Below are 12,722 nucleotides of genomic sequence, written 5' to 3' on the forward strand. Positions count from 1 at the left end.
ACAGTTGGTTGATGTAAAATTTTCATCATGGAATTTTACTTTTTTCACTCAAAAACAAAGAGAAAACTTTGGAGTTGACATTATTTATCGGTTCTTATCCTATTATTTATATTATTTTACTGGTCCGGCCCACTTTAGATCATATTAGGCTGTATGTGGCCCCTGAACTGAAATGAGTTTGACACCCCTGATCTAAAACATAGAGAAAACTTTGGAGTTGACATTATTTCTATATTATTATGTTATTATTTTACTGGTCCGGCCCACTGCAGATCAGATTTAGCTGAATGTGGACCTGAACTAAAATGAGTTTGACCCCCCTGGTCTAACTGTAGTAAAGCTCATGGTCACAGACTGTATTTCTTGCTGAGGTTCCATAAATGTACTCTTCAGTTTAAACCAGTTGTGGAGCAGATGAGTGTACGTCATAGTCGGCGTGTCTATCTCCGTTAAAACATTGTAGAAAGCGGAGACGTTAAAGGGAAGCAGATAACCACAGCGGAAACCCGTTTATCAGGTCGTGCTAAAGCTTTGGCCCGATCAGCGGCGGTAAAAGCTGTGAGGAGCGGAGGCTTTTATTTTGAAGGTTCATACCGGAAGTGAGGTGCTGTAGGTTTCAGCCGCCTGACGGAGCGTCCAGAGGAAGAAGCGAACGGAGAGGCAGCAGGACCGGAGCAAACCCCGCAGTCTCAGCCTCATGCTTCGACCTGGGCGCTTCTCCTCTGGTCCGCTGTCCCCAGTCCCGTCGACAATATTGTGACATATTTATTTTTGTATTTTTATTTTAACCAAAAAAGGGGGAGGAAGCGGCCGAGTCATGGAGCTTTATTGCCTCGAGTCGGACACAGCGTTGAAAGCCCAGCCTGACCCAAACATCCTCTATGATGACAGAGTGTTGCAAAGTTTATTAACTATTGAGGACAGGTTTTTACCTCAGTGTTCATATTTCCAGCGAGTCCAGAAGGATATTCAGCCTTATATGAGACGAATGGTTGCAGGTTGGATGCACGAGGTTTGTGGGCATTTTAAGCATTGATGGGCTAACATCTGCTGTAGCTAGTAAGAGTTTTTACATGTTGACACAGCAGCTTAGGCCACTTGTGGCTCATAAATCAGTTATTTTAGCTCAGAGACAGTTATCATTGAAGGTAATGTATCTGAAAATTGAATGACAATGACTCACCAAAGGCGTGGGAGCCACGGAAATTCCATCACGAAGAAAATTCAGCTTCAAAGAAGTAGCCTAGCTAGATATTTACATTTGGTTGACGCTTTAAAGTTGGTGTTTTCTGTTACTTAGCTAGTCCATGCGACAGGGGGGATCATAAACTTAATTTACATGCTTGAAATACCGATATATTCCTTTTACAATAATTATTATTAATTTTAAAAGTGCCTCCAGAACACTGGGTCTGGTCGGGAAACGTGCATGCAACTCCACTTTCATTTTTGAAGATAAAAGTCACTTCATGTGACTAAAATGTACTTGTTAAACTGTCGGGAACTATTTGAACATAACATCTGGATATTTTGCATACTTTGTGAAATCTGTAGATGATTTCTTTTCATTTTAATCTTCTTTTTTTTTTTTCTTTTTTTTTTTTCAAGTCGGAAAGCCCCCTTTAAGGGAAACGAGCTGAATGGCGAGGGATAGGTTTTTACTCAGCGACTTCCTATTGAACTAATTTGTTTGTGCCTTTTCTGACTTTGCAACTCTTGAGTGACTTGAAGGGATTTTAAAATTGATGTTTTAACTTGTGACATAAGATGAGACCAACATAGAACAAATGTTTGTCCTAAACAACACCCCCCCCACACACACACCTTTACCTCCTCTTTTGTATCACAGCATGCAAACCTAAATAATCCTATTATAATCTTATTTTTTTCCCGAAAGGCTGTAACTTTATACACTTTTTTCTTCATATTTCTTTTCCTTTCTAGGTATGTGAAGAAGAGAAGACTAATGAAGATGTTTTCCCTTTAGCCATTAATTATTTGGACAGATTTTTAGCAGTGATGCCCACGAGAAAAAGTTATTTGCAGCTTCTTGGAGCTGTGTGCATGTTTTTGGCCTCCAAGTTAAAGGACAGCAGGCCACTATCTGCAGACAAACTCTGCATGTACACAGACAATTCCATCACACCACGGGAACTGCTGGTAAGAACTTTCAAAAAACTCATTTATTCATGAAAGTATTGAATGAAATGTCATTTTTTGGGATCATATATATATATATATATATATATGTATATAATGATTAACGCTGAATTGGTTTCAAAGGAAGTATCCTATTTTCCTTAGAAGAGGAGCTGTGCACAATACAGCCACATCCTTTCTTTAGATCCATGTGGACTGAAGAGGCGTATAATGCCATCTAGTGCCAGTTATGCAGCATAAAAGTTGCTTGTTTTTTAGTACTATGTATTTATATTAGATACTAAATAGTTTATACACTCTTACTCATACCTGCATGGTTATAAATGAGTCTCTAACAGAGGGGCTTCTTATGATGCCTGTCAACATGCAACATATTAAACCTAAGGACTGCTGTGTGAGTAATAAACCGTTCAGGACACTTTGAGATGACTATTTGTGCTCCAATTCATGACCATTTTAATTACCAACTGATCTACTAAATCATTCTCACATTACAGCATTTCAAGAATAACACCCCTAAATGTTAACAGATTTACAACTAAGTTGACAGAACACTGGAACATAGCTTGGCTTCTTATTAATATTAGTTTTGTGGTTATCGTTACATGGTTAACAAATGAATGGCCCCAGCTCTAGTTGCATGTCGAGGTTGGACCTGTGAGCTACATTTGCTCTCTACACATCCTCTTATGTTGTCTGCAGCTGCTGAGGGAAACAACATCCGTCCCATTTGATGCTCATTATTGTTGTAAGACATCAGATTCCTGGATATCCTCACAGGATGTACAGAGAAGGCAGCAAAGGGCAGAGAAAGAAGCTGCAATTCTTCCTTGTAGTGAGCACATCACTGCTGGTGTGTTGGCTGGAAGGGAGATGGGGTTGTTGGGGGTGTTGCTGGTGCAGTCGGTCAGGAAGTTGTGCACCAACAGCAAACCTCTGCTTGTTCATTTTGCCGACAGCTATCTCTATAGGCCTAAAATAGGTTGAGTGCTATGTGTGGGGCAGGTTATGTACAGGAAACCCAAATGAATGAGATTTCATGTTAGAGAAAAGTACATGGTGGGTGGGGGACCATCCCTACTAGCGGTGAGGTTTCAGTTTGTAGTATGTTTCACACATCTCCATAGAGGAAGTGAAAAGCTGAGTCGTCAGCATTTATTCATCACAGTGTTGAACTCTTGTCTCTTGTAGTTCCTGTAGTCTACTAGTTTAGTTGTTCCATAGACTAATATTTCTTTTAATCAGCCTTTTTTTCCCCCCTACTTCACTGGAAAACTAACAACGAATGATTGGGCAGGTATTGCCACTCCCTGTTTTGTATTGTTATTTCTTGGTGAAACAAGATACTATATGCATTTACTGCAAAACATTTATGGACCTACTAGACTTAATGCTCCATAGCAGTAGGAGTTTAAAGTATTAAAGAGATAAAGAGTGGAAAACAAGTCAAAGCAGTGTATGAGTACACTTGAAATTTTTTAAAAGTTTGCAGAGTAATGCAAACTCCGAACAGGTTTACCACATATGGACTTATAAATATATAATATAAACAGTTTTGAACATGCAAAATACCCACTTGCATGTGTTTAGTTTTAATGTCATATTCTAAAAGTAAGATAATCAATTTATGGCTTTCACTTACAATGACTAATAGCACTTATTCTCACATGTGATTGTTTGTCATATCAGATAAACCTAAAAAACATAAATGTGAGTTGTAACTTTCCACAGCCCGAAGTAATATAGTTCAAATGTTTTTTAAATTCAACTCCTAGTTTACATACAGGCATGACAAAAAGGCACAAATCCTCACTGTCGAATCTAGGGCTTTTATTTCAAGTCTAAAGCTCACAGCATTCAAATGTTGACTGTCAAAATACTTATTTATTTTTGCCTTAAAATAAAGTGTTTAACTGAAAAATTTAAGCAGTTTTACTTAAAATACAGGCAGTGTAAAATAATTCTTGATTTCTAAATTGGTAGGTTTCAGCTGACATCTATCAAACACAAGTCCAGTCGTAAATTGTACACCTTTCTTGCTGGTGCATAGAATGTTTGAACAGGCATCACAGTGTTACTGTCTTGCAATGCAAACTCATTGTAGCTATCTGAGGCTTGTGACAGGAAGGAAGGGCCAAGCTGTCTCATTGGCAGGGCCTCTAAGCAGGGCAAACCTTGTCACATGCCGGCGATATGAACACAAAGGATGCAAGGAATGAGAAAGGCACGCAGATAATAAGATACAGCGAGGAGAGATAAAGAGAAGAAATGTTACTCTTCTTACAGAGCCATTTCCTCTGGGAATAAGGACAGCCTGTGATCATTTTCACGGTCACTGGAAGCATGGCATCACGCCATTTAACCTTCTGACTAAGTAGATTTTGCCAAGAATCTGAATTCAAATTGACACTTTTCCTTCACTTTCCATTCGTATTGGTTTTTCAGGACTGGGAGCTTGTCGTGTTGGGGAAGTTGAAGTGGAACATGGCCTCTGTCATCCCCAATGATTTTATAGAACACATCATACGCAGGCTGCCCCTTCCCAAAGACAAAGTGGCAATGGTCCGCAAACACACTCTCACATTCATCGCCCTCTGTGCTACAGGTAACGCAGCCGCTTATCATTTCACATGCCTTTTAGTGGCTTTTCTTTCTTGTTTGCTCACTTGCAAGCACAATGTTATTCCCACATCCACCAAAATATTCCCACACACACAAACATTCTCCCATCATGAGTCATTGGTGACTATGCCTGTGACCTCTTTCTTCTCTCTCATACTCTTCTGGCTGCATTTCCTTATCCACTCTCTTTCTAGTCTTCACCGCCTGTAGTAGGGATTTTCTTCACAGCTGCTAAAAGCTGTGCTGGAGTCCTTAAAGTGCTCATTTCCAGGTTTCTCTGCTAAGTGCCAGAGAAAAGGTCTATCAAAACAGTGTTTAGATAAGCCATATACACTGGCAGTGATAGCAATTGTATCATACAGTCTTACACTAGCAAACACACACTGTAAAATATGACTCAGGTGCAGCTGAACTCATGTGCTACGTTCCCTGTATTGTTTGTTGACAAGGAAGCTTCCAGGTTTAAAAAGTCAGGGCAGTGATCCAGTGATCTTCCTTCCTCCTCCCATCCTGGCGTCATGTCCAAAATAAATTCTGGAGGCTCTGGAGAAGTCCAAACTCATATGTCCCCTCAGGCCTCTCCCTGGGTGAATTTTCATAGCATTCCTTTGCCTTTTCTAGGAATCCCACTAATATTTTCATATCCTGGAATGAAATACTATTCCAGGATCACCTAATGCACTTAATATGTAGCACTCTGCTGTCACAAGGCGGGCCTTTCATCTGTTTCCTCCTTAAACTAGTTCAGTGAAGGGAAATAACAGAAAAGATGTCACCCTCCTGCAATTAAATTTCTTGAAAACACCAGTGTGGTCATATCTGGCCAATGAGCACTTGTTTTCTAGAGCTAATTATTGAAACCATGGCCTACTTCAATGTGTTTCATGCCCTGTTTAGCGCTGTTTTCGGTGTCACATTTTTAAAAAATATTTGGGTGTGTTTTAGCGGTCGCCTCTGCTATTCATAAGCAGCTGGTTATATCCAAGCACAAAGCAGCCGCAGTGGGAAAAAAAGGAGCTGCTGTGGTTGTGCAGTAATGTAAATGTTTGGAGTTTTATATGGAGTAGAGATGTTATTCTTATGAGGGAGGAGCTCCTCCTATGGACAGCTGGTCCCTGGAGGTAAAGACGGGTGTAGTAAGGCAGGGTTTAATCAAAGCTATCAGGACTGGTTTGCACTTGCTTTTGCACTAGGTTGCTGTTGTTGGTCTTACTGATGCATCATATAATAATTGTGTGTACTTTTTTCATGTGCTGGTCTTGCTTGTGCTGGATATATAGTATGTATCATAAATATGGAAAACTCAAGGTTTTCTTGGTAGATGTGAAAGACTGATTAGAGAAGTTGAAGCAGGTCTAAAGCAGCTTTAGTTCAAGTCCTGTGGAGGAGATCCTCGTTCCCATGTCTTCCGCCTCTTCTTTCCAGGCCTGTTGTCACTTAAGTCTTCAGACTTGGATATAGACCGGAGGGAGTCATTGCTGGAACTCATTGCTCAGCGAGTAGGAGGATTCCTATTCTGCTTTTCTAATCAGAGCTCAGGCTTCTATGAGGGAAACCACTCAGGTTCTTGTATGCATCTCTGTCTGTTGAAATTCATACTGTGGGAAAGTTGGGTTCAGCTGCAGAGGTTGCATATTGTGATGGATTTAGATGTTTGCACCTCTCATACCTCTTCTTGGCCAGTCTAAAAGGGTTCCTGCGTCTAGTTTTACATTTGAAAAGTGGCTTTGAGCTGCTGCTTGACTAATCACACATTAATACTCTTTCCTCTTTCCACACCAGATGACCGCCTTGCTATGAACCCTCCTTCTATGATTGCTACTGGCAGCATGGGAGCTGCTGTCTGCGGCCTGCAGCTGGACCACTCTGACCAGAGGCTGAGTCGGGACAACCTGACAGACCTGCTGGCCAAGATCACCAACACAGAGGTGGTAAGTGTCCCCTCAAAGGCTCTGATTTGGAGATGCCTGCCAGGAGTAAATAAATCATCAGTTTTACTACTACAAAATAATGCATTGTTAATAACAATCATTGCTTCATCTCACGATAGCAGCATAGAGAGCTTTTTAGTAATCATTAAAGATGACTTTGGTAGTGGCAGATTGAAGCTATTTATTTTTCATGGGGAAGGAGGAGAGCAAGCTTTGGCTCTTGGCTAGAGAGCCAGACTGCTGCTATAAAGAGCAGCGGCAGAGGGAATGTCTTCTTAAAACTCAGAGCCCACATTCTTGTGGTAGGACACATGCAATTTCTTCGCATGGCTCCCAGTTTGAGTGTGTGCCCCTCCTGCTGGACGAATATCCTTGTAATGAAGTCAGGCATTGTCCTCCCAGTAGAGACACCAATCAAGAAACAGAAAGGAATCCAAGTTGTCCTCATATCTGCAGATCAGACACTGATCAAGGTTTAAATTAAAGAATATGTAAAATACCACAAATGTCACATTTATAGTATAGAAATGTATGGGTTTGCTGCTACACTGCCTTGTGATAGAACATCAGATTATAGAAATCTAGTCCAAAAAAGGCCACAACCAATGGGCCGGAGGAACAACACAGTTGTCTCTGAGCGGTTGTGGTTACGTTTCCATGACAACATGGGCCCCACAACCCAGCCGTCACAACAGGCGCTCCGACTGCAGCCCATCAGGTTCCAATTATCCGTACATTTCAAAGGAATGTTGGCCTCTTTGCGAGCCTCGTGCATTCTTTTAGGGTCCTGCAGCCGGCTCACTGAGGTAGACCTCCCACATCTCCTACAGACCTGCAGGGAGCAGAAGAGACGGACGGAGACACTGAGAGGACCCCGTTTCACAAGAATTTAAATAGCTGCAGGGAAGAGTTGTCCAAAAACATCCGGTCCCACTGTCCTATATTCGGTTTTACACCCAAACTTTGAGGGTCAGGGTGCAGTAGGTCAAAGCCATTTCCTCTAGACCTCCACATCACACTGACCGCACTGTAAACCCGAGGGGGGTGGAGAAAGAGATTGCAGTCTTTTGTCCCTTCACCTCCCTCCACGGGCCACATACCGCAGACACGCACAGGCCTCGTGTCAGAGAGGAGTCCTGTGCCTACCATGTACCTGGCTGCACTGTGTTTTTTTCTATCAGAGTGTGCTGGTACCCATTGTTCTGCTCATGGTGCAGACAGGACCACCTACCTCAAGACGCATAATTCCCTCCTGGTATGCCATGCATGTGACCAAAGCTGCGAAACAACTAGCACGTCAGATGTACCAGAAATGCCATACAACAGTGTGGATAAATGTTGAGTGTCTGTCTGTGGACGGTTTACACACAACTACCCTGATGTGATTGCTTTTAAATATGTGGTGTGTAGCTGAAGTGAGCGCATGTGTAACAAAGCCCGACCTTTTTTGTTTCAGGATTGTTTGAGGGCATGCCAAGAGCAAATAGAGCGTGTTCTGGCCACTAGCCTGCAGCAGGGCCAGCAGTACCGACAGGAGACTGGGGCTGGAGCAGGCAGCAAGGCAAGGGAGCAGCAGGATCAGTCCAGCACCCCCACAGATGTGCGCGATGTCAACTTATATGAACTCCCATCGCCACCTGACACACCAGGCATGCCTGTCAACAAGTGAACTACAAGGACCGAAGAGCATGACCTGCCAGTATCTTTAGTCAGGCCTCCCCATGAGCCTGAATGGTGTGACAATCTATGAACTTTTAGAAATTAAGATATTGGTAGTTTTTCTCCTTTCTGCCCCATTCATACACCGCTGGTTGTATTTTGACCTTTGTATGGGCCACATGTATTCAAACAAGCTATTTAAAAATTATAATTTCTTGAAAACTTGATAGTGCCTTAGGTTTCCAGAGCGGTAACCTAAATATATTTTCATACTTGAAAAAAAAAGTACACTTAAATGAAATATACATATTTCTTTTGATAAATCTAGCAAAAATAAATGATAAATGATGTATATCTGGTTATTTAGCTAGTATTTAGTTGTATTACTCTTATCTTTAGAAACCATTATCAATTCACAATTTTACTGGGTTTTCCTCACTTGTGATTCATATTCATTTACAATGTGCAGGAAAGCCCTTGCAGCAGTGATTGATACGCTGATAATACAGTACATGGCATTTAAATCAAGCTGGTGTGCAGCCAGAGGAGCGCCTGCTAGCTGCTCGCTGCTCTTTGTCATACTGTGCACCTGTAGCACTGCTTACTATTTATGCAGATGTGTGCTGGCCAGGAGTGGGCTGGGCCTGCTCAGAGAGGAGGGGTCTGTGGCCTGGAGCAGTGGCTACTGTTAGAAAGGTTTATAGAGAGCAAGGTCAGTCTTGCTTTTTACTGTTTTATCTAGAGTAGTACACATGCATATTCCAATTCAGCGTGGCTACTTGTGATTAATAGATACTTCCAAACATTATTCTCTGTTCTCCATCTAGCTCCAATGTGCTAGAGAGCAACAAGTACTGTTTAATGTTTTTCAGTGAGATAGTACTGATGTCAAGTTAGTAAAGAGAGGAGACAAGCATGTTGTTTTTTTTTTTACCAAGTTGAGTGGATTGATGCAGGTTGAAGGATTTCTGTGAGGTTTTTGGAAGTGAAAAGCATGTGGAAAGTGACAGAAAATGCTAAAGGTGTGGAACGATGAATGATAGCGTATAAGGGGGAAAGTTAACTTAAGCTATATGATATTTCTGCAGTTGCAAGATACTTGAGTGACACACAGGAGGAGCAAGAATCCCTGTTTCTGCCAGAAAATCTGAGAGGGATAGATGTCCAGGGATCAGTTTGGGTCTGCTGCAGTTTCTCCTGTATCAATTTTACCATTGACCTGAGTTATTTGGGAGGGGATGCAGCTTGGAACAATGTTGATGCACTTTTTAAACACACTCCTTAAAAATGGTAAGGGGATAGTGGTTGAGGAGAGTTTAGTGGGTTATTAGGGTCATTTTTGTTTTAGTTTTTCTTTTAAGTTATTTGATCTTTGATCTGGGCTGGATTCCCACGGGGTAGCGCATGTTGTCTTGAAAGCTGCACCCCAACAGGTGAGTAGACGTAGGATATTCCATGTTATAGTTGTGTTGAAATATGGCGCCATAATCAGTTGCAATGCAAACTAAGGAAAGCCAAGTCACATGTAGACTTAGATTTTTTTTTTTTTTTTTTGATTGAGTGCTCTTTATTTAACCGTACTTGAATTTTTATTAATTCATAGCCAAACCTTCCAATAGTTCCAAAGAGTTAAACGCGTGTCCTACATATGTTTCAAATTGTTGTTTATGTTTTTACTTTTGTTTTTTTTTTTAATGTAAACTGCTCTCTGAACTGAAGTTTTAAAACTGCCATTTTTCTTAATTATAGACATGGTTAGGGGTTTACATGGTGTGAAAGTGTATATAACCAATTTTCCATGAGTAAAAATCCTTGAAATAGTCATTACATTTTAGAACAAACATCTAAATTGTATTCATGCATCTTCTGTTGTGCAAGAAGCCAAATGTTTGTTTTCCAAAAAAAAGCTTTGAACAGGAAAATTGTGCTTTTAAAGGTTTTGTGTATAATTTGTAAATGAGAATTCCAAAGTGAGAAAAATAGATTATACACATCATTTTCTTGCTGCTATGAAGCTTTTCTTTTCTAGTCTTACACAAAGATGTCATTGCCTTATTGTGATTCACTTGTGTGCTGCTATATTATGAAATGTTGTGTATGTAATGGTCTTCTTTGCTTTTCTGTTGTATGTGTACTGGAGGGAACGTAACACAGGTTAGTGTGGGACTGGAAGTACTTGTGTTTGCCGATCATTTGATTAGCATGTTTTATGCAATTTTTGTTTCATTTGTATCTTATAATCTATCTTATTCTTGCTGCTTCTTTGTAATGTTTGTGTACCTCAGGTTAATTGGACGGATAGAACGAGAGCCCATCTCGCATTACCTCATACACACTTCACCACACACATGTCGTTTCACTCTGAATTTGTTTGACGGGTGTCACTTTTTTCTCTGGATTAAACAAGAAATGTCAGCCACCAGATCCTACTTAGCAGTTTTAAGTGCCTATACTTTAAAATGGGTCATTTCGTACATCTGGTGCTAAGTCAAAGATGGCCTATTCTGTATGTTATACTTGTATCATAAAGACAAAAAAAAAAGACATGTTATTTTTCTACTTGGAGTTTTATTGGCATGTTTAGATCGGTTTATTTGATAAAGTGGGATATTGTTTGTTGAGGTGCCCATACATTTACCGGACATTTAAATCACCAGAATGTTTATTATCGTTCACAGTGTGGTTGTTCTTCCAAACCCTCTCCCACTGTCCCACTATCCCCATGTGCAACCACACAGTGTACCTCAACAATTTCTCCTCAATAAATTGGCTAAAATCAGGTGGTTGTTTCCTGTCATTTTTTGTTGTGGCTTTTACCATTTAGTCTAGAGTTTTTTTAATCTTGTACCATTAGAGAGCGATGAAGACACGTAGTTCAATATACTGTATTTTTATGCACAGTCTGTGGTCATTTATGGCTTTATGGTTCTAGTGGGAGTCTGTCTTATCAATGGAATCTACTTGTAAAAGCCACAAAAGGAAATAAATGTCTTTGATACATACACATATCTTAAATTTTCTTTCATTCTTAAACCCAGGATTTATCACCAGTCACATACATTACAGTGGCAGATCCAGAAAAAATGGAAGAGGGGGGTATATACACACACACACACACACACACACATACATACACACACACAAACATAGATAGATAGATAGATAGATAGATAGATAGATAGATAGATGAACTTAATGTGACCTCTAAAACTATTGAATGCACATGTCCAACAGTTCAATGTTTCAGGACTTTTTGCACAACTTGCTGTTATCTAACAAGGAGCTTAACAGCAAAATTCACAACAGGTATTTGATCCATGAATCAACCAATACATTTCCAGGTTCAATTAGAATTGGTATTTACACAGTCCTCTTCATCATGCAATTCACATTTTGACATCATGAGACCAAGACGACACCTAACAATTGATCAACAGTACCTCACCAGAGTCAGCAGAGTGTCAGCAGGTTGCAACAGAGATACATAGAGACTGGAAGAGTCACAGAAAGGCATAGAAGTGGACATCCTTTGGCCACATCCCACACTGATGACCGCTTCATTGTGAACAGTGCCGTACGGAACCGGATGATGAATGCCACTCAACTCCAGGCACATTTAAGGGGGGTGAGAGGCACCCAAGTGTCATGTCAGACAATTTGAAACGATTTACATCAGTGTGGTTTGCGTGCTAGGGGACCTGCAAGGGTACCTGAACACACCATCAGGCACAGGAGTCATTGTCTTGCTTGGCCATTTACGCTGGACGAGGGACCAGTGGGCCTGGTGTTGTTCTGTGATGAAAACTGATTCATGTTGAGCAGAAATGATGACTGCCAACACTGATGGTGACATCAAGGAGGGTGCTATGCATCAGACGAGCCTTTGGTGGTGGGATGTTACAGTGTGGGTAGGTGTGTCAAGTTAATACAGAACTGCCCTACACTACAGTGACAACCCCATACTACCTGAGTAACATCATTAATGCAGTCATTGTGCCCCTGCATGAACAACACAGGCTGAATTTCAACTTCATGGACGACAATTCTCCAGCTTGTCGAGGTCACATCATTAGGGAATGGCTGCTGCAGACTGGGGTACCTTGAATGGAGTGGCCTGCTCTTTTTCCAGACCTGAATCCCATAGAAAACCTATGGGGTTAATTGAGTTACTGTGTAGAGGCTTGTAACTCTGTACCCCAGAACCTCAATGGCCTGAGGACTGCCCTTCAAGAAGAGTGGGATGCCATGCCTCAGCAGACAGTAAGTCGACTTGTGAACAGCATGAGACGTTGTTGTCAAGCTGTAATTGATGCTTAAGCGCACATGACAAGTTATTGAGACACTGACATT

The 12,722-nt window shown here is 41.0% G+C and overlaps 1 protein-coding gene across 1 annotated transcript; it reads left to right on the forward strand.

The window, feature by feature from the left end:
* Window positions 1-621: 621 nt before the first annotated feature.
* ccnd2b (cyclin D2, b) lies at window positions 622-11,151 on the forward strand. The gene is made up of 5 exons (XM_030150414.1): window positions 622-1,012; window positions 1,945-2,160; window positions 4,606-4,765; window positions 6,565-6,713; window positions 8,170-11,151. The coding sequence occupies exons 1-5, from the start codon at window positions 818-820 to the stop codon at window positions 8,380-8,382; spliced, it is 933 nt and encodes a 310-aa protein (XP_030006274.1). The 5' UTR covers window positions 622-817; the 3' UTR covers window positions 8,383-11,151.
* Window positions 11,152-12,722: the final 1,571 nt, after the last annotated feature.

The sequence above is a fragment of the Sphaeramia orbicularis genome, chromosome 12 (assembly GCF_902148855.1).
Source record: "Sphaeramia orbicularis chromosome 12, fSphaOr1.1, whole genome shotgun sequence".
NCBI classification, from domain to species: Eukaryota; Metazoa; Chordata; class Actinopteri; order Kurtiformes; family Apogonidae; genus Sphaeramia; species Sphaeramia orbicularis.

Excerpts from the sequence above, each read along its gene's own strand:
- ccnd2b (XM_030150414.1), top strand. The coding sequence starts at position 818 with ATGGAGCTTTATTGCCTCGAGTCGGACACAGCGTTGAAAGCCCAGCCT. Across the intron at positions 1,013-1,944 it reads TTGCAGGTTGGATGCACGAG|GTATGTGAAGAAGAGAAGAC; the intron begins GTTTGTGGGCAT and ends TTTCCTTTCTAG. Across the intron at positions 6,714-8,169 it reads AGATCACCAACACAGAGGTG|GATTGTTTGAGGGCATGCCA; the intron begins GTAAGTGTCCCC and ends TTTTTGTTTCAG.